General features: G+C 41.6%; 1 protein-coding gene across 4 annotated transcripts in view; it reads left to right on the top strand.

Moving 5' to 3' along the window:
- Positions 1–14,246, top strand: part of prpf4 (pre-mRNA splicing tri-snRNP complex factor PRPF4) — a 44,970-nt gene extending 30,724 nt beyond the window's left edge. For all 4 annotated transcript variants that reach the window (XM_072566355.1, XM_072566357.1, XM_072566356.1 and 1 more), the window contains exons 10-14: positions 990–1,079; positions 3,580–3,702; positions 10,176–10,283; positions 12,637–12,755; positions 13,339–14,246. In XM_072566355.1, coding sequence (XP_072422456.1) covers positions 990–1,079; positions 3,580–3,702; positions 10,176–10,283; positions 12,637–12,755; positions 13,339–13,532 — 634 coding nt within the window. In that variant the 3' untranslated portion in view covers positions 13,533–14,246. The remainder of the gene's footprint in view (positions 1–989; positions 1,080–3,579; positions 3,703–10,175; positions 10,284–12,636; positions 12,756–13,338) is intronic.
- Positions 14,247–22,143: the final 7,897 nt, after the last annotated feature.

The raw sequence follows: 22,143 nt of genomic DNA, 5'->3' as shown, positions 1-22,143 counted from the left end.
TTGCAGAATGGTTCCAGTGTGTTTTGGAATGTCAGTCCTCCCGTGAAAATCTGGACAGATTTAAGAAGGACGTAGTATAACAAGCCCTCATTGTTTGTGTCTCTTTCCCATAGTCACTTGGATGCTGGCTGTTAGTCATTGTTAATGGGTTGAGGGCCTTGTTACAAAGTTGAGATATGACCCATCTGATGGTGTTTCCTCTGATAGGTCAGTTTAGCATGAAATATGCTCTGTATTTGCTGCATTTAAACTCTGCTAGTACTGAAATGGCCGCAGTCTGTAGTGGTGAAGAATGGTGCCTGTGAACTTTTACTTAGTTAAGACCATGTAGGAAGAACTGTAGGTTATTTATTGAAAGTTATCTTCTGATGCTCTAACAATGCAAACTTGGATAACATTGCTTATCTTGAATCTGATATTGTTGTCAAAGTCTAAAATGACCCGTTAGATTTGAATTTGTCGATTCGAACTGGTATGGAATGCACAGCTTTGTTGAGGGTTTCTAGACCTAGCAGATTGATTTGTTTACACAAAGCACACCACCCCAGTGTTTGCATTGACATAAGGTAACTATATCTTGTCTCTGAGTCTGACGGTTCAAGCTCCACACCAGAAAATTAATCACAATGCAGGCTGGCTTTCCAGTGAAATACTGGAACAGTACTGTACTGATTGTGGTGTCATCTTTCAGAATAAATATTACATTGAGGTCTTGTCTGCCCTATCGGTGGAGTCAGTATTCTGTGACACATTTTTGCAGTGACCTGGCCAATTTCTATTTTGCAACCAATAACTGAAACAGATTACCAAGTCAGTTTTCTTATTTCTGTTTGTGGGAGCTTGCGGTGTTTTGTACCTCAGTGACTACATTTCATGTTCTTAACAAGCTTTGGGCACCTGAGGTCACGAAAGATGCTATGTAAATATAGTTCTTTATCTAAAGTATGTACTCCATGTGTCTGAACTGTCAAAGTCTTGGAATTTTGCAGTGATGAACCAGTAGCTGACATTGAAGGACATACCATGCGAGTTGCTCGAGTGGCATGGCACCCCTCAGGCAGATTCCTGGGCACCACATGGTAAGTAATATCAAATGCAAATATTACACAAGTTAATTGGAAATATACATATATGCATGTTTGCACAAGTAAAGAGGAGCTCAAAATGAATTGTGCTTCATGTTGGGCGGCACGGTGGCTCAGTGGTTAGCACTGCTGCCTCACAGCACCAGTCCCAGGTTCGATACCAGCCTTGGGTGACTGTCTATGTGGAGTTTGCACCTTCTCCCCGTGTCTGCGTGGGTTTCCTCCAGGTGCTTCGGTTTCCTCCCACAAGTCCAAAGATGTGCAGGTCAGGTGAATTGGTCATGCTAAATTGTCCGTGGTGTTAGGTGCATTAGCCAGAGGGAAATAGGACTGGGTGGGTTACTCTTTGGAGGGCCGGTGTGGACTTGAATCTAATCTAATCTGTGCGGTGGTTGCAGAAATTCAAACATGTAGGGTTAGTTGTTGATGTTGCTTGACTTCTCAACGTTCTGTACACCTCCAGACTGCTCTGTTCTGTTTCGATTCATATATTTACTGGTGGCGAGTGTTGTACAGTCCAGCCTGTGTTCTGATGCTCTTACATTAGTGTTTCCCTTTACCCTCTCTCTCTACAAACCATGTTCATGCACTTACCATTAATGTCTATGCTCTGCCATTGCCTTGTGAGCATTCCTTCATTTCACAGTAAGGTCTAGTTTCTTTATATTATTTGCAGTGATACTTATATTATTTGCAGTTTCTTTGGTCTTAGATGGTTGCAGGTAAAATTCAATTTCTATGGTTGGACCAGAACCATAAGAAATAGGTCATTTCGCCCATCAAGTCTGCAGTAGCATTTGTTGAGATAATGGATGATCTAATAATCGCGACTCCACTTTCCTGCCTTTTCCTCATAACCCCTTGATTCATATTCCGCCTTGGGACCCTGCAACCACAGGGGGTAAATGTGGATTTCAACAGCTTCCTCATTTCCCTAACTCCCATATTATCCTAGTCCCAAGCTTCTAACTCAGCACCACCCTCTGGACCTGTCACCTTCTCCCTCACATTCATCCACCTATCGCTCTCTCAGCTACCTTCCCCCAAACCCACCCCCTCCCATTTATCTCTCAGTCCTGACCCACAAGTCTAAGTTCTGATGAAGAGCTTATGCCCGAAACGTACATTCTTCTGCTCCTTGGATGCTGCCTTATATGCTGTACTTTTCCAGCACTACACTCTTGACTCTGATCTCCAGCATCTGCAGTCCTCACTTTCTCCTGTCTGTCTGTCTGTCTGTCTTAACCATGGATATACTTGATGATCTATCCGCTACAGTCCTTTAATGGTAAAGGATTCCACAGATGCGCTACTCTCTGACAAAAGAAATTTCTCCTCACCTCTATTCCAACTTGGTGACCCCTTACCCTAAAATTATGTGCTTATCTGGATTCTTTCACAAGGGGAAGTATCCTCTCGGCATCTACCACATCAAGCCCCTTAAGAATCTTATATATATATCGATAAGTTTGCCTCTTATTCCTCAACTCCAATGAGAATAAGTCCAACCTATGCAATATCTCCTCATAAGAAAATCCCTCTTGCTCAGAATCAAGTTAATGAACCGACTCTGGACTGCCTCTAATGCCTGTATATTTCTGCTCAGGTAAAGGGACCAGAATTGTTCAGGATATTTTCAATGTCATCTAGCCTAGTGCCGTGGGTAATTTTAACAAGATCTCTCCAATTTTATACTCCATTTCTTTTCAAATAAAGATGAATGTTCAAGTTGCCTTCCTGATTTCCTGCTGAACTTTTGTGCTAGCTTTTTGCAATTTATGCATGAGTACCCCAAAATCCCTCTGTGCTACACCTTACTGTCATCTTTCTCTATTTAAATAATGTTCACTCCTTCCAAATGTAATTTCTTTCGTTTTCCCACTTTATATTTTTTTCTGCCAGGTTTTTGCCCAGTCACTTAATCTGGCTAAGTTACTATGTAGGCTATGTGCCATTTGCAAACTTAACAACAGTACATTCAGTACATCACATTTCCTCAAGTCATGAATAGATATTCTAAATAAATGTGACCTCAACACTGATCGTTGTGGCACTTCATTATTTGGAGGCTGCCATCCTGAAAATGCTCCCCTTGTCCTAACTTTGCCTTTTATTATTTAGCCAATCCTTTATTCTTGATAAGATGCTATTTCCATCACCGTGGACTGCTATCTTAAGTAATTTAATGCATGGTGCCTTATCAAATGTCTTTTGGTAATCTATATATAATATCTACCGACTGTCCTTTATCTACCCTGCTTGTTACCACCTCCAAGAACTCTAATAAATTGGTCATTTATGATTTCTCCTTCATGATGCAAGGCTGACTCTGTTTATTATATGCATTTTGAAATGCTATGCTGTTCCATCCTTCATAGTAGACTCCAATATTTCCCCAATGACAGATGGTAACAGATTGTCGCAGATAAGATGTGGTGTCCATTGTAAAAGATGTTTCAGTGATGATATTTTGACTGCTCTTTCTGACTTTTAGTTATGACCACTCCTGGCGACTGTGGGATCTGGAAGCTCAGGAGGAAATCTTACACCAGGAAGGCCATAGCAAGGGTGTCTATGACATTGCCTTTCACCGTGATGGCTCATTGGTGGGAACTGGGTGAGTCCAGACCGATTGGAGAATGTATAACTGGAACTGAATCTTCTCAAATGAGCAGCTGCTGAGAATCTCGCATTATCCATCTGCAGCTATACTGTTAAATGTTATTAAAAATATGACTTGAGCTGCAAGTCGTTTTTGAAATCATAGATTATATATTGATAACATTTAACTACAATAAAGCCTAGGATTTTCCATCATTCATTCAACTTCCACATGGAAGAAAAGATTTCCCTTGCAGATGTGGAAGGACAGAACTTGGAATCCAATCTGGAACTGACCATTTGAAACCATGAGTACTTCCGAGAACTGTATTGATTACATGGTCTTCCCTGTGACCAATATGTAATACAATCATTGGTAATCATAAGCTCTAATCCATTGTGAGTTTTAGTTGGCCAACATGTTCACCATCACAGTTGGAATAGAATGCTTACACAGCTTTTTGATTAATCAACAAACATTTAGAAATTGAGATTTGAAGTTTCAGTATTTCCACTTCAAGGGCATGAGTAATTTTAAAAAATTTTAAATGTTGAAAATGTGCAGAGTCTGAGGAGAGTGAAGCCTTCATGAACCTTTCCATCTCCATTCAGGATATTGACCAGTATTTATTTTCTGCCAATGCTGATAGGCTTGCTGTGTATTTCCAGCATCAAAGAATTGTAGAATCCCTGCAGTGCAGAAGCAGGCCATTTGCCCATGGAATCTGCACCGATCCTCTAAACAGCATCTCACCCACACACTTCGCTCTCCCCTATCCCCATAACTCTGCATTTCCCACAGTTAATCCACCTAACCTGTACATCCCTGGGCACCATGGTCAACTTCGTGTGGCCAATGCACCTAACCTGTATATCTTTGGACTGTGGGAGGAAACCAAAGCACCTGGAGGAAACCCACACAGATGCAGGGAGAATGTGCAAACTGCACACAGTCACTTGAGGCTGGGTTTGAACCTGGATCTATAGTGCTGTGAGGCAGCAGTTCTAACCACTGAGCCACCATGTCATCCCATTTCTTTCTTTATTTCTGTAAAGTTGCCTTTGCTGCTTTGCAGCCTAGATAGCATCTGCATATGATGTGCTAGTTTGATAATTTCAGTCAAGGTCCAGTTTGCTTGAGCATTCCTGATGAAGGTCTTATGTCCAAAACGTTGATTTTCCTACTCATCGGATGCTGCCTGACCTGCTGTGCTTTTTCAGCGCCACATGTTTTTGACTTTGAGCTGATCTATGTCTTTGGTGAACATTGCTGGTTTCAGCATCTCCATCAGGTATATCATCATGCAAGTTCCCAGGAGGGATGGCCTTGTTCTAACCTTATAAACCGATACCCCGCTTCCTGCACATTCTCAGTAACGGTCATATCTCTTGCTCTACCATAAAAATGTTTTCCAATTAGTGAGTTTTGAGAAGATTTGTAGCTCAGGTTGAGGTTCTGGATATAAGTTTGTTCACTAAGCTGGAAGCTAGACCTGTTAATGTCCTTTTGAAGCTATCCACCTCCACAGTTTACAATTCTTCTAAGTATTGTATTGTCAAGCTTTGAAGTTGTCTGCTGCACACCAACACCGAGATCATCTACATCAGGAAAAGCAAGAGTCCCAAATCCAGCCTTTGGGGAACTTCATTACCGGCCTTTCTCCAGCCTGAAAAATATCCATTAACATTTCCTGTCTGTTTCTTATCCCTCCGCCAATTTTGTACTCTCGCTCCTACAGTCTCTTTTATTCCTTAAGCTATAACTTTCCTCAAGCTTCCTGTGTGGCACTATATCAAATGCCTTTTGGAAGTCCATATGCACAACATAACAGCATTAGCTTCATCAACCCTTTCCATTACCTCTTCAAAAAAAAACCTCTTGCAAGTTAGTTAGACACAACTTTTCACTTCACACATCCATGCTAGCTTTTCGAATTAAATCATATTTTTCCATTTGACTATTAATCCTAAACTGAATAATTATTTCGAATAGTTTTCCCACTACAAAGTTAAACTGACTGGTCTGTAATTGCTAGGCCCACCTTTATAAGCCTTCTTGAACAAAGGTGTAATATTTACAACTGTCCAATCCTCTGGGCCAACCCCCAAGTCCAGGAAAGATTGAAAGATTACTGTTAGTGCATCTGCAATTTCAGCAATCACTTTCTTGAGTTTCCTTGGACACACTTCACCAAGCCGCAGTGCCTTATCAATTTTAAGCAGCGCATCTAATGTTTTCTTCTCAATTTTAAATGCTTCTGGTGACTGAGTTTCCTTCCCCATCACCATGGCCTGGGCAGCATCTACGTTGTAGGTAAAGACAGGTACAATATTTATTTAACATCTTTGTCTAGCCTCCTGCCTCCATGTATAAATCTCTTAAATGAGATTTTGACTCTACATGGCTCTACTCTTATGTTTAACCATCTTTTGCAGTTTCCTCATTCATCTGAATGTCGTCCAGAATTTTTGGAAGATATATACAAAGGTTCCTTTATTTGCTCTTTGGTTTCCTTGTTACATCCACTCCATCTAGTTGGTTCAGTATGCAAAGCTTACATGGAACAAAAGTGGGAGGGCTTCCTATATAGGAGAGGCATGTTAATAATGAATGCAAAGTCAATTTGTAGTTAAAAAATGAGGAAAGTGGTGTTCAGGTAGGCAATCAAACATTATTGGAATGTAGGTGTCGCTGGCAAGGGTTTATCCCTCTTGCCTTTAGCAATTGCCTTCTTGAATTGTTGTCAGTAGTTTGACATGTAGCAACTTTCTCTGGTGCTTCAGATGGTTGTAAAGAGTCAACTGTGGTTTAGACTTGAAAGAGTAAGATTTGCAGTTTTCTTTTCCTAAAGGATATTAATAAATCCATGGGATAACAAGTGAAAAGTGTTAAGCAAATCTAAGGTGGATGTTGAGAAGCTCATGAAATTAGACACATTATCGTTCTCTCTGTCTGTCTGTCTCTTTTTTTTCTTTCTCTTTTTCTCTCTCTTTCTTCGCGTGTGTTTCTCTCTCTCTCTGTTTGTCTGTCTCCACACCTGTCTCCCTTGCAGGTAGCTGTTTTGCCTATCTCACAAACCAGTAATGTGCTATGTGAATTTCATTGCTGGTAAATTGCTAGGTGTGCTGGCTATGCATTCAGAAAAGTGGGCGGCACGGTGGCACAGTGGTTAGCACTGCTGCCTCACAGCGCCAGAGACCCGGGTTCAATTCCCGCCTCAGGCGACTGACTGTGTGGAGTTTGCACGTTCTCCCCGTGTCTGCGTGGGTTTCCTCCGGGTGCTCCGGTTTCCTCCCACAGTCCAAAGATGTGCAGGTCAGGTGAATTGGCCATGCTAAATTGCCCGTAGTGTTAGGTAAGGGGTAAATGTAGGGGTATGGGTGGGTTACGCTTCGGCGGGGCAGTGTGGACTTGTTGGGCCGAAGGGCCTGTTTCCACACTGTAAGTAATCTAATCTAAAAAAAAACTGGTCCATCATATTGCACAGTGTATCCATTCAGCTGCATGACACGCAAGATACTGACCGTGCTCAACCAGCCAGCGCATGCAGTATTCACGACTTAATGTCCAACATTAGATTCTGCAATTGGGCAATGTTTACTGGTTAATTCTGAACTGGTGAAGAACTATGCTGACGGCCAAATCGTCAGACTCTGTGTATCGCCATAAAGTCATAGAATCCTACAGTGCAGTTAGAGGCCATTTAGCTCATCAAGTCTGTACAGACCCTCTGAACAGCATCCCACCCAGATCCACCACATAACGATCTCTGATCCAGCATCTTTAAAAATTAGAATTATTGATTTATTAAAAAAGCAAGATTTAATTGACAGAGATGCAAGGTTGATTTACATACAGTTTGAAATATGAAAGTATAAATATCTGCCCTTAATAATCCAACTCGAAAAGATGTTTGCTGGCTGGTCAGTATTTATTGCCCATCCCTGGTTACCATTGAGAAGGTAGTGGTGAGCTGTCGTCCTGAAACATTGCAGTTCACATGCTGTAGGTTGACCCATACTGCCCTTAGGGGGAGAATTCCAGGATTTTGACCCAGTAACGATGAAGGAACAGCAATACATTTCCAAGTTAGGGTGGCAAGTGGCTTGGAGGGGAATTTGCAGGTGGTGGTATTCCTGTGTATTTGCTGCCCTTGTCCTTAGAGATGGAAGTGGCTTAGGAAAGTGCTGTCAAAGGGTCTTTGGTGAATCTCTACGATGCATCTTGTAGATATTACACATTGCTGCTATTGAGTATCAGTAGTGGAGGGAATGGATGCTTGTGGATGTGGTACCAGTCAAGCAGGCTGCCTTGTTCTGGATGGTGTCAAACTTCTTGAGTGTTGTTGCGGTGGCACTCATCCAAGCAAATGGGGAGTATTTCATCACACTCCTGACTTGTGCATTGTAGATGATGGTCAGACTTTAGGGAGTCAGAAGATGGGTTACTTGCCGCAGTATTCCTAGCCTGTAACTTGCTCTTGTAGCCACTGTGTTTATGTGGCGAGTCCAGTTGATTTTCTAGTCAATGGTAACCCCCATGATGTTGATAATGGTGACACATGAAATGTTAAGGTGTGGTGGTTAGATTAATTCTTATTGGAGATATTACCTGACATTTGTGTGGAGTGAATGATGTATGCCACTTATCAGCCAAAGCTTGAATAATGTCTAGATCTTGTTGCATTTGAATATGGACTGCTTAAATATCGGCCTTCCAAATGGTACTGAACATTGTGCTGTCATTAGCGAACATACTCACTTCTGACATTATGATTGAGGGAATGTCACAGATGAAGCAGTTAAAGCTGTTTGGTTCTAGGACAGTACCTTGAAGGCCATATGCCAGGCCATGAGGTCATAGATTGTGTTGGAGTATAATTCTGCTGCGGCTGATGGCCCACAGTTCCTTATGGATGCCCAGCCTTGAGTTGCTAGATCTATTCATAATCTGTCCCGTTTTGCATCATGATAGTGTCACACAACATATTCCTCAATGTGAAGGTGAAACCTTGTCTCCACAAAGAGTAATGTAATAGTTATTCCCACTGATACTGTCATGGATAGATGCATCTGGGCAGGCAGATTGGTGAGGATGTAGTCAAGTATGTTTTTACATCTTGTTGGTTCTTTTTCCACCTGCCGCAGACTTATTCTAGCAGCTATGTCCTTTAGTAGCCGACCAACTCAGTTGGTGGTGCTGTTACTAAGCTGTTACTAAGCCACTCTTGTTGAATTCCCATAGCAATTCCCTCCCAACTCTGATTTCCAGTGAGTCATAGAATAATACAGCACGGAAACAGGCCCTTCAGCCCAAACTGATCCACGCTGACCATGGTGCCCACACACTAGTTCCAATTTCCCACATTTAGTCCATATCCCTCTAAACCCTGGTACCTATCCAAATGTTTTTTAAATGTTGCTATTGTACCTACCTCAACCACTTTCTCTGGCAGCCCATTCCATATATGAGTAACTCTCTGCCTGACGAGGTTGCCCCTCTGGTCCTCCTTAAATCTTTCCCCTCTCACCTTAAACCTAGTGGTTTTGGGAAAGAAAAAGTGTGCACAATGTCCCTTCACTGGCCTTTTGAAAAGTAAAACTGGTCTGGATATTTCCTCAGTACTTCAAATGAACAGAATTCACAAAGCTTTAGTCTGGAGTTCCCAGAATATACTAATTATGAAAGCTCTTTTCTTGCTATCAGAGACTCCTACTATAGGAAAGATGTTATTGAACTGGAAAGAGTGCAAAAAAGATATATAAGGGTGTTACCAAGACTGGAGGGTTTGAGTTAGTTTGAGAGGCTGTATAGACTGGGACATTTTCCCTGGAGTGTAGGAGGCTGAGGGGTGACCTTATGAAGGTTTATAAAATCATGAGGGGCTGGATAGGGTGAATATGCAAGGTATTTTCCCCATGGTAGGGGAGTCCAAAACTAGAGGATGTAGGCTTAAGTTGAGAGGGGAGAGATTTAAAAGGGACCTGACGATGTTGCATATATGAAACAAGCTTCCAGAGGAAGTGGTAGAAGTGAGTACAACGTCAACATTTTTAAAAAAAAACATTTGGACAGTTAATGGATAAGAGGTTTGGAAGGATATGGGCCAAATGCAGGCAAATAGGACTAATTCAGTTTGGGAACCTGGTTGGCATGGATGAGTTGGGTTTAAGGGCATGTTTCCGTGCTGCATGACTCAAATCCCATTTTCAGCCTATGTAGCTGTATTGGATACCAATAGGAGGATTCCACCAATATTAACAAAACCAGGGTCTTGTCTTCAGAACTATGAAAGGGTTTGTAAGGGGTTATTGTTGATGTCTTGTCTGAACAGAATAATAAGGTTCAAAATCAACCTCAGAAGGAGCAGTGATGGAGTAGTCAACAATTTGGAGAGATGACAGGATTTATTTGGTTTTGTTTGAATTGGCATCATCCCACCGCATGTCATTATTGTGACTAATACTTTGTGTTTCTCCCTCTAACAGAGGTCTGGATGCCTTTGGGCGACTGTGGGATTTACGGACGGGTCGATGCATCATGTTCTTGGAGGGACATCTGAAGGAGATCTATGGGATCAGTTTCTCTCCCAATGGGTCAGTGAACTTCCAGAAACCCTTTGACAAACTATTGCTTGGGAAATTACTGACGTGCAATCTTAGTATGAAATTAGGAGGGTAGCAAACTCACTTACAAGTTAATAAGAATGAAGAAATCAAAGAGATCAGGGCAGTTTTTCCAGAATGATTGGCCTTTAGATTCAGATCTGGAGCCATTTTTGCTTGTCTGTGTGCGCTACTGATTTTAATCCAAGCCTAGATGTGATTGAATCTTCAGCTCATGCCAAATTAGGAGATTCAAGTTAACCCCTTGAAAGGCTAAAGGGATTTTAATGAGATGGGGAATGGTCTACAAGATGTCAGAAGAAGTGTGTGTCAGAGTGGGAACTTGTGCTTCAGATAAAACAAAACAGTACTTTGAATATAAATAGGCTCAGTTCTCAGGATGAGAAGAGGCATTTAGGGAACAGGTCCACAGGACATTCAATGCAACGTTATAAAGCTGTAAGTGAAAAACAAATAGAATTCTAGAGTTTTTTCACAAGAAGAATGTAATCAGGAAGAAAATAGATCATAACGATCTAATTATAAAATCTTCATAATTCTCAATTAGACCATTATGTGTAGTGTTGGATGCCAAGCTACAAGAAAATATTGAGGCACAATAGGGTGAGAACATTACAGATTTGCTGCAATCTGGTATCGAAATACAAATGTAATAAATCCTCTCTGTCCATGAAATTGTGAATTTGCCTATCTTTGTCAAAATGTAAGTAACATCAAAAATCACTATCCATGGGCAAAAGTCGTGAATCCATGATTTTTAATCACTTTTTATCAAGCTTCACACTCGTGAATTTTCATTGTTTGGTGGGGGTGAGGGTGTCAGGAACTGAATCCTTGCTAACATGGAGGAATGACTCCCACGATATACTTGGAAAGGGTGCATGTCCTCCCCTTATCAGCACAGACTGTTGAGTTATTTAATAAACGTGTTACAATATTGTCATGTTATAAAAAGGTGAATCATGGTTAGCTAGATGCAGATCTTTTCCAGTGGCTGTCTAAAATGAAGGGTCACACACAATATTAAACATGACCGGGAGAAAGTGAGGACTGCAGATGCTGGAGATCAGAGCTGAAAATGTGTTGCTGGAAAAGCACAGCAGGTCAGGCAGCATCCAAGGAGCAGGAGAATCGATGTTTCGGGCATAAGCCCTTCTTCAGGAATTCCTGATGAAGGGCTTATGCCCGAAACGTCGATTCTCCTGTTCCTTGGATGCTGCCTGACCTGCTGTGCTTTTCCAGCAACACATTTTCAGCATTAAACATGACCAGTTTATAGCAGAAATACTTGAGCAGAAAGCCGCAAGGCTGTTGAATTCACCTCCAGAGCTGGCAATGTAGGCATAGGCTGTTAACATTGCAAGAGGTAAATATCAAAAAAAGACTGGGTTGAGTGGCTTGTCCCATGTTTTAGGTTCTGCAGGTTTTTATACATGTGTTTCTCAGTACTACACTGAAGTGAAGCATGGTCTGTAGTCAGTATGCAGGATAGAGCTAATTCACAGAAAATGAAAGAAGCAGACAGATTAAAAAGTGGTACGTAACATAACTGTGGTTGTGTCTGGGTGATTTCCATGGAGAAGCAGTTTAGACTATGCTCTGTAAATCATACTTTCTGCCATTGTCCCCGTAATCTAGCTGAGCAGTGTTCTTACAATGCATTTTGTATACACCATGCTGTTTATTCAGCAAAATGGATGGTTGGAGTTAATGCCCCCATATCATAATGTGTACAGAGCTTTCCAATCATCCCACAACCAGAGTGGACACTGTCCATCTCCTCAGTAATGGCTACAAGTTCCCATTAGCAATTCACCCCCCCCCCTCAAAAAAAAACATTTGTGGGTACCCATCTGCTTTCCTGTAATGCGTGAAGGCACATAGTCCTCCTATGAGTGTGCAGGTGTTGATGCTATTCCAATATCAGGAATATAAGCAATTATTTGCCTTTGCCCAATATTATGACGTGGTCACCCGTTGTTATTTTACTGACTCTTTCCACATTCTGCTCTGCATCCTGCACATTATTTTGCACAAAGCTGCTGAGAGTCATGTGGTATATTGACCCTTTGCTTTTGGCACTGTAACACAGGATCAGACAGTTTGTTGGGTTTGAGGTTGTGCCTGTACCGAGCAACAAGCTAGTTGTCAATTTCTCACTGTCAAATCTAAAAGTGACCCTTCGCTTCCAAAGAAGAGTCATCGGACTTGAAACATTAACTTCCTTTCTGTCTGCACAGACCTGTTGAGTTTCTCCAGTACGTTTTGTTCTAATTTCAGATCTCCATTTTTCTTTAATTGCAAATTGACTTTTTTTTTGTAGGTACCATACAGCAACAGGGAGTGGAGATAATACCTGCAAAGTTTGGGACCTTCGCCATCGGAAATGCATCTATACCATCCCAGCACACCAGAACCTCCTGTCTGCAGTCAGGTTTCAGCGTAAGTACTGTACAGAGCAACCCAACAGGAACACAATTATTCTCCTTAGAGCAGAGCTGCTTAAAATGAGTTAGATTAGAGGTGTTCAGACTTAGGAGGGTTTGAGATAGAGAAAATAAGGAAAAACTATTGCTCTACCACAAAGTTCAGAGGTTACAGGTTTTGGGAATTGGCCAAATAACGAGTGTAAGATAAGAGTTGTTTTTGCATGTTGAGTAGTTGTGATCTAAAATGTACTCTCTGAAAAGGAGGTGGAAGCAGTTTCAATCGTTGTTTTTAGAAAGGAATTCAGTAAGTATTGAGAAAATAAAGCTGTCGGGCCTGAGAGGATAGAGTAAGGGAGCTGGCTTGTATGTTTTGTGTTTCCAGTGTGGAATGTCTGACCCCACCCTGTGTAAAATCATTGCATAGGGAATGAGGTGTTGTTTTAATGGGGGTTTGCTAGTACATGTAAGAAGGTGATATCGTGACCAGTTCCTTCCTTGGTGCGCCATTTCTCATCCACTTCCATCTCTGAAATGCCTTCCTTTTATTACTTTCCAAATCTCCCACTGTCTAACAACCAATTTATGTCTCCCTGCAGCCACAGATGGACATTACTTGCTGACCGGTGCCTATGACAACACTGCAAAGATTTGGACACACCCTGGGTGGTCACCTCTCAAAACCATGGCTGGGCATGAGGGCAAGGTGATGGGGTTGGACATCTCTCCAAACGGGCAGCTGATTGCTACATGTTCGTATGACAGGACCTTCAAACTCTGGACATCTGAGTAGACAGAATGGAGCAGAGCACTGACTACAGGCCACTCCTATTCTGGTGGAGGAGAGAAATTCCTTCTAGTAACTAATATATGACCAAAAGACTGGCAACTGGCCACAAGGTTCAACATCTCCAAGAAATGACACATCCAGTCATCAAGCACTCATTGCCATGGTCACCTGGAGACTTTGGTCATGTATTCTCATTGTCTTGGTGATTGACGGATCTATTGAGAATTGGATCTTCCCAATTCCAGTGAAACCTGAGCTGATTGTTACCAGTTTAAATTGACCTGGCCCTGCTCCACAGAAACAGCATAACTCTGAGGTGGAACAGACGCTGAACAAGATCTTCTCTACTTGCAAGAACAAACCTCTGAGAAGATCGTGTTCTTTCTGTTCCTCGCTGCCTTCTCATTTGTATCAACACCTTCAAAGAAACAACCGATTCAATCCTGGCACACCTGCAGTCAAAATTAAAGATTAGCTGAGCCCAGCAGCTCTGAGCAAACCTTTGTGTGGCTGTTGGAATCCGGTGAAATCTGCAGAGTTGGGGATGAAATGTGTTAGTGATTTGAGTGTCAGTGTAATGATTTGGGTGTCAGTGTAGCACTGAGCCCACAGCAGTGTCAGTGATGACTGGAATTTGTGCGTGTGCAGTATTGTGTAAGCCACACAGGTGATGGTGTTCTCTAGCAATGCTTTTGTAATAAATATTTTGAAAAATAAGTGTTGTTATAATTTCTGAATCAGACTAAGTAATTTCCATTCAGTATGTGCACAACAGCACTTTGCATATAAACCATCCAAACATTTTGATTTGATTCAACTAATTTCTGGACATGTTCTATATCTTTCCAACCCCACTATTTCTAACCATTCAGACTCCAAATTAGATTGCAACCTGAAATGCACTCCATGATATTTGTCATTCTATGGGTAAGAGCCCATGCAGCTAATATGATTCATTGCATTCTGTCTTCAGGCTCAACCTTTGTCCTTCAAACCTGATCTTGGAGTGCAGGTTCATAATTCCTTTAAAATAGAGTCGCAGGATAATGAAGAAGGCATTTGGTATGCTTTCCTTTATTGGTCAGAGCGTTGACTATAGGAATTGGAAGATCATGTTGTAGCTGTACAGGGCATTGGTTAGGCCACCTTTGGAATACTGCACGCAGTTCTGGTCCCTTCCTATTTTAAGGAGGTTGTGAAACTTGAAAGGGTTCAGAAAAGATTTACAAGAATGTTGCCAGGTTTGGAGGATTTGAGCTGTAGGGAGAGGCTGAATAGGCTGGGGTTGTTTACCCTGGAACGTAAGAGGCTGAGGGTGACCTTATAGAGGTTTATAAAATCATGAGGGCATGGTTAGGGTAAACAGACAAAGTATTTTTCCTGGAGTTGGGGGGGGTGGGGTGGCGCATCCAGAACTAGACAGCATAGGTTCAGGGTGAGACAGGAAAGATATAAAAGGGAATCTAAGGGGCAACACTTTCATGGAGAGAGTGGTGTGGAATGAGCTGCCAGAAGAAGTGGTGGAAGCTGGTACAATTACAGCATTTAAAAGGCATCTGGATGGGTATATGAATAGGAAGGGTTTAGAGGGATATGTGATATGGCAAATGGGACTAGATTAGGTTAGGATATCTAGTCAGCATGGACGGGTTGATCTAAAGAGTCTGTTTCTGTGCTGTACACCTCTAGACTCTATGATGTCATTATCCTTCTGTAAAAAAGCATTCCTGATCTCAAGCATCCTTGTTAACTTCCACCCCATCTGCAACCTCTTTTTCACTACAAAGTCCTTAAACATTTTGTTATCAAGCAAATTAGTCTTTCATGAACTCCTTTCCTATGTTCCTCCAATCGATTTTCAAGGGCCTATTAATTCAGTTGGATAAATGATTAGAGATTGGTGCAGAATAATGCCAACAGCACAGGTTCAATCTCGTTACCTGTCTGCTTCCCTTCTCCATCGCATATCTTGACAAAAGTAGGGATGCCACATGAAGAGAGAGTAAAGCAGGATTCTGCCCCGCTACAGACTTTTCTCAAAATCACAAACAATTGTGACTGTAGCAATGCTAAACTAGTCTCCTCATCCTTCTGAAATGCATAAAGTTTCAGCATAGCGAGTCATCCATCCTTCCTCATTCTAATCCAGCTGGATGCGATGGTGTAAACCCAATTCCAGTCATACCTAGCTGGATATATCCAGCAACTCACTGGGAATGGATTCTATTCCTGCTTTTGGACGATTATCTCTGGTGTTCCCCAATAATGTAGCCTTGGCTCCCTACTATTTGTCATCCATCCTAGATAACAATATTTGAAAACGTTGAGTTTATTGGATCCCTCAAAGCTGCCACTTAGGTTGACAGGGTTGCTAATAGAGTGTATGGTGTATTGGCTTTCATTAGCAGGGGGATTGAGTTTAAAAGCCTCGAGGTTATGCTGCACCTCTATAACGCCCTGGTTAGACCACACTTGGAATATTGTGTTCAGCTCTGGTCGTTTCATTGTAGGAAAGATGTAGAAGCTTTAGAAAGGATGTAGAGATTTACCAGGATCTGTCTGGAATGGAAGGCATGTCTTAGGAAGAAAGGTTGAGGCAGCAAGGGCTTTTCTCATTGGAGTGAAGAAGCATGAGAGATGACTTGATAGAGGTAGGTTCTTTTACACTGAGCGATGGGTGTGTGGAATACACTGCCAGCAATGGTGTTAGAGTAGGATACGTTAAGGATATTTAAGCTACACTTGCATTGGCACGTGGATGATAGTAAAATGAGGGGTCTGTAGGTTAGTTTGATCTTAGAGTAGGAGAGGTCAGCACAACAATGAGGGCTGAAGGGCCAATACTGTGCTGTACGTTCTATGTTATCATTTGCAGACTAAGGTCATCCAATTCTACCTCACTACTACCTCTGTTAAAACCCCCCTGCCCACCAGCACTATCTCTAAATTGTCTGACATCCAGTACCAGATGATCATATATTTCGTCTATCAAAATATTTGGCAGCCTATCGCCATTGATTTAGTTCCTGAGAAAACTCTATTCCTTAGGCAGTGGCTGCATCCCTCTGTTGCAATCCTGATGTCATATTTTACCATGAGAACAGTTGCTGATGCTTCACTTTATTCCTGAGACTTCCTTTTGCCACCTCCGTAAGATTGTCCAACTCTGCGCCTAATGCAGTTCATCTCCTGAAGGCCTCACCTATACCTTTCTCACTTAAATTTAATTATTTAATGCAGCGCCTCAATGTTCCATCCTCTGTAAATTCGAGGCCTTTTGAATCTCTGCTGTTGATGTCCTAACTCCCATCAAACCCTGTTTACCCATAAGCCCTGGGGTCACTGACTTGCATTCATTCTTTGTTGAACAAAACTAAATTCGTGATTTCCCCGTCTTATCCCTTATACTATATAAAAACTATATCATACTCTTAATTAAATTATTGCTTGCAACTTACTCCTGGGCTAGCAAGTTTTGAGAAGATTTGTAGCTTGATATCACCAACCCAAGGAAACCTAAATAGAAAATGGAGTTCAATGTGGGTAAGTGTGAGGTGATTCACTTTGGTATGAGTAACAAAAAGATGGGGTACTGGGCTAATGGTCGGATACTTGGTAGTGTGGATGAGCAGAGGGATCTTGGTGTCCATGTAAACAGATCTCTGAAAGTTGCCACCCAGGTAAATAGTGCAGTGAAGGAGGCATATGGCATACTGGCTCTTATCGGTAGAGGAATTGAGTTCCGGAGTCCTGAGGTCATGTTGCAGTTGTATAAGACCCTGGTGCGGCCGCATCTGGAGTATTGTGTGCAGTTTTGATCGCCATACTACAGGAAGGATGTGGAGGCACTGGAACGGGTGCAGAGGAGGATTACCAGGATGTTGCCTGGTATGGTAGGAAGATCGTATGAGGAAAGGCTGAGGCACTTGGGGCTGTTTTCATTGGAGAAAAGAAGGTTTAGGGGTGACACTTGGGGCTGTTTTCATTGGAGAAAAGAAGGTTTAGGGGTGACTTGATAGAGGTGTACAAGATGATTAGGGGTTTAGATAAGGTTTACCATGAGAACCTTTTTCCATGTATGGAGTCAGCTATTACGAGGGGGCATAGCTTTAAATTAAGGGGTGGTAGGTATAAGACAGATGTTAGGGGTAGATTCTTTACTCAGCGAGTCATGACTTCATGGAATGCCCTGCCAGTAGCAGTGGTGGACTCTCCCTCTTTATGGGCATTTAAACGGGCATTGGATAGGCATATGGAGGATAGTGGGCTAGTGTAGGTTAGGTGGGCTTGGATCGGTGCAACATCGAGGGCCAAAGGGCCTGTACTGCGCTGTAGTTTTCTATGTTCTATAACACCAGTGCTTCACCAGAGACTCACTGATGATGTTACCTAGCATGGTGATGAAATGTCTGAAAACAAACCTTCCAGCTCAGTGAGCAAACTGACATCCGTTACTCCTGGGATTTTGTAACAAATATGAAGCAGTTCTGATTGCAATTCCTTTAAATTGGACAAACAATATGCATTTCAAAGCTGATAGCCATGAGAGCTTAGCCTACTTTGATAAATATGTGAAGTTTGTTGTGGTTTTACCAATTGTTGGCTTAAGGGGTGAAATATAAATTCATCATGCTTACTACTTAATCCTCTTACATTATACTATGATCAAGTCTTGAACTGCAACTGGAGGACGGTTTGCAGTTCTGGTCACCTCATTATAGGAAGATTCTGACTGCACTTTATGGACTGCAGTGCTTCGAGAAGGCACCTCACTACCACCTCTTCAAGGGCAACTAGATTCAGGCAATAAATATTGCCCCAGCCAGTGATGCCCATTCCCCATAATAAGAGCATTCTTTTAAAAAAAGGGTGCAGAGGAGATTTACCAGGGTCTTGAAGTATGAGGGTTGAGTTTGTTTTTCTATAAGCAGCAGGTTAAGAGGGGACCTGATAGAGGTGTATAAGATTGAGGGGCCTAGACTGGATTAGAAAGTCTTCTTCTCATTGGTAGAGTGGTCACAGATTTAAAGTAAGTGGTGGAAGGTTAAGAGAGACAGTGAGAAATGTTATCACTGAGGGTGATGTGAATCTAGAGGTCCACTGCCTGAAAGGGTGAGTGATTTAGAAATTCTCAACATTTAAACAGTATTTAGAAAGTCACTCGCATTACCACAGGCTCCAGGGCTTTGGGCTAAGAGTTGGAAAGTGGACTAGTTTAGTCAGATATTTGTTGATGGGCCAAATAACCATGTCTTGTGCTGTGTGAATCTAAATTGAACTTAGTAACCTGGACCACGGGTGCATTTCAGTCATCATTTTAAAATGATACTTTGACCTTACCTTATATTTTTATTTTTGTCAATATCATTTGAAGTGAAAACTAAACCAACGTAGATGAGGATAGTTGGTTGAAGCTGAGGAGATCCTGCGCAGTACAAACAAAATCAATGCCACGGATGGGACATGTAATAAAACACACAATGAGACAAGGGAACTAAGGTTTTGTAAACTGAAAGCAAGTGTAATTTTTAAAGCAGTATATAACCTTAAACTAATCTGTCATTTCATTTGATTTCAGTCCTGGTTGCATATATTATTGTTTGTGTATGCAAATGATCTAAACCCCCCCCTTGATTAAGTTGTACTCTATAATTAAGCTTTATAGAGTTGTTAAATTCCAAGTTAAGTCCCTCACTCCTGATGCTTGGTGGAACTGTGTTGGGTGCTAGTGAGGAAAGAATCAAGTTCCCTACAGTTCAATAAGCCACCTGCACTACCTGTCAGACTGTGATTCATCACACGTTCTTGGCCACGCTTCTCGGGTGTGTCTGTTATTAAGGGATTCTGTACTTAGCAGAGGCCAATGTTTTTGGAATAGGTAGCGATAATATTCTCTCTGCAGTCACAGTGTACTAGGAGTAATGAATTGTATCTACAAGATACACAAGCTCTTTGATAACACCTTCCAAAACTGTGACCTCTGTCATTTAAGTGGACAAGGACAGTAAGTGGACGAGCACACCAGCACCTATGAGGTAATCTCCAAGTCACACACCATCCCGATTTGAAACTATACCATTTTTCTTCTTCTTTGCTGAGTCAAAATCCAAGAGAACTGTGGCTTAACCTTCACTGCACCAGAGGGCAACTAGAGCCAGGCAAGCATTGTAACAATACTTACATTCCAAGAGTGAATTAGAATGCATCACTTGATTGGCTGATCTTAAGTATTCAATGATTATCAGCTGAACTCTAGTGTTCATGAGGAATCCCCTTTAGTGCACTTGGCTCTAGGATTGCTATTAATTTAGTGATGCAAGTCAGTCTCTTCCAATATCCCTGAAAATGAACTGTCTTGAAGTACATGTCCTTTTGGAAGTTTCTATAGAATCTTCTTCCAGCACACTTACAGAAAGTGTGTTCCAGATCTAAACAATCGTTCTCATTTTCCCTCTTCAGGCAATTCTGGCAAAAAAGAATCGAGGACCCTGATCAACCAGAGTTGTCAGAGTTTTTTCTCCTTATTCTATTAAATCCCTCAGCCTTGATCCCTTCCATTAGATATTCCCTTAAACATTTGGTACAAGAACAATTAGATTTTGACTCGTCTCCACAAAAGTGTCCTCTCTTATCCCTTTAGTAAGACTATGAGATGCTTTGTAAAGTCTGCCGCCTGGAATTGTACACAGTGCTCCAACTGAGGCCTAACCAATAAAAGTTTAGCCTGACTTCCTTGTTTTTGTATTTAATGTCCTTATTTCCAAATCTGAGAATCTAATAAGATTTCCTAGCTGCCTTACCAACATACCTTGCAACCTTTGAATATTTGAAAACTTAGAGTCATACAGCATGGAAACAGACTCTTCAGTTCAAACCATCCATGCTGAGCAAGTTTCCCAAACTAATTTAGTCCCATTTGCATGTAGTTGACCCATATCCCTCTAAATCTTTCATACTCATTTACCTATCCAAATGTCTTTTAAATATTGTTACAAATCATACGACACCAGTTTATAGTCCAACAGGTTTATTTGGAAGCACTAGCTTTCAGAGCACTGCTCCTTCATTGTCGATACATGCGATCTTCTTGGAGATCCTCTCCACTTTGGGTCAGCAGTTAGTGGTGCTGATGGTAGCCATGATGTAGAGGTGCTGGTGTTGGACAGGGGTGGACAAAGTTAAAAATCATCCAACACCAGGTTATAGTTAGCAAGTTTTGAGAAGATTTGTATGTCAGGTTGAGGTTTTGGATGTAGGTTTGTTTGCTGAGCTGAAAGGTTCATTTTCAGATGTTTTGTCACCATACTAGGTAACATCTTCAGTGAGCCTCCAGACGAAGCACTGCTGGTGTTTCCTGCTTTCCAATTATATGTTTGGGTTTCCTTGGGTTGGTGATGTCATTTCCTGTGGTAATGTCATTTCCTATCATTTCCTGTTCTTTTTCTAGGGGGTGATAAATGTCATGTCCCTCATGACATGACCCTCTCTCACTAGTATCCTTACATACAGATAAGGAAGGACACCACTTCAACTGGGACAAGCCAAACAGAGACATGCACGAGAATTCCTAGAAGCATGGCATTCCAACCAGAACTCTTATCAACAAACACTAGTTTGGATCCCTAGTATGGTGACGAAACATCTGAAAAATGAACCTTCCAGCTCAGTGAGCAAACCTACATCCAGAACCAGGTTATAGTCCAACAGGTTTATTTGTATGCACTATCTTTTGGAGTGCTGCTCCTTCATCCTGTTTGACCATAACCTGTGTGATTTTTTTTTTTAACTTTGTCTACCCCAGTCCAATACTGGCTCCTCCACATCATGACTTTTAAATATTGTAACTGTACCTGCACCTACCACCTTTTGAAGCAGTTCATTCCATAAGCAAACCACCCTCTGTGAAAACATTGCCCTTCAGGTCCCTTTTAAATCTCTCTCCTCACATTAAAAAAAATTCTCCCTGGTTTTGAACTCCCCACTCTAAGGAAAATATTTTTGCTATTCACCTTATCTATGCCCCTCATGATTTTAAAACCTCTATAAGGTCACCCCTCAACCTCCTATACTCCAGTAAAAAAAAAGTCTCAGCCTATGCTTGTAACTCAAACCCTCCAATCCTGGCAACGTACTGGTAAATCTTTTCTGAACCCTCTCCAATTTAATAATACCCATCCTTTGGCAGAGTGGTCAAAACTGCATACAGTATTCCGAAAGTGGCCTCATCAATGTCCACAACATGATATCCAAACTCCTATACACAATGATCTGAGCCAATGAATGCAAGCAAGCTCAATACCTTTTTAATCACCTGGTCCAGCTGTGATGTAGCTTTTAATGTTATATACCTTGGCTGCCTCAGCTTGTCTTGTTGTTCCCATTGATTTTTTTTTCCCAGGACACTTGAGGATTGATTTCAAACCTCCCGGTTTTCCAGGACCACCTCTGTGTGCTGATCTTACAGTGTGTAGTTGGTCCCAGGGGAAAATGGTACTCCAGTGAATCAAATACCTTTCAAATCCAATGATCCTGCAGATTTCATTCATTCATTCATCCATGCACCAACACAACACGTTCTTTTTCATTAACTTTTAATTAACATTTAATTGGATTG

This window comes from Chiloscyllium punctatum, chromosome 49 (genome assembly GCF_047496795.1).
Source record: "Chiloscyllium punctatum isolate Juve2018m chromosome 49, sChiPun1.3, whole genome shotgun sequence".
NCBI classification, from domain to species: domain Eukaryota; kingdom Metazoa; phylum Chordata; class Chondrichthyes; order Orectolobiformes; family Hemiscylliidae; genus Chiloscyllium; species Chiloscyllium punctatum.
The sequence above is the reverse complement of the archived record's forward strand: the minus strand, read 5'-3'. Positions and strand labels throughout refer to the sequence as shown.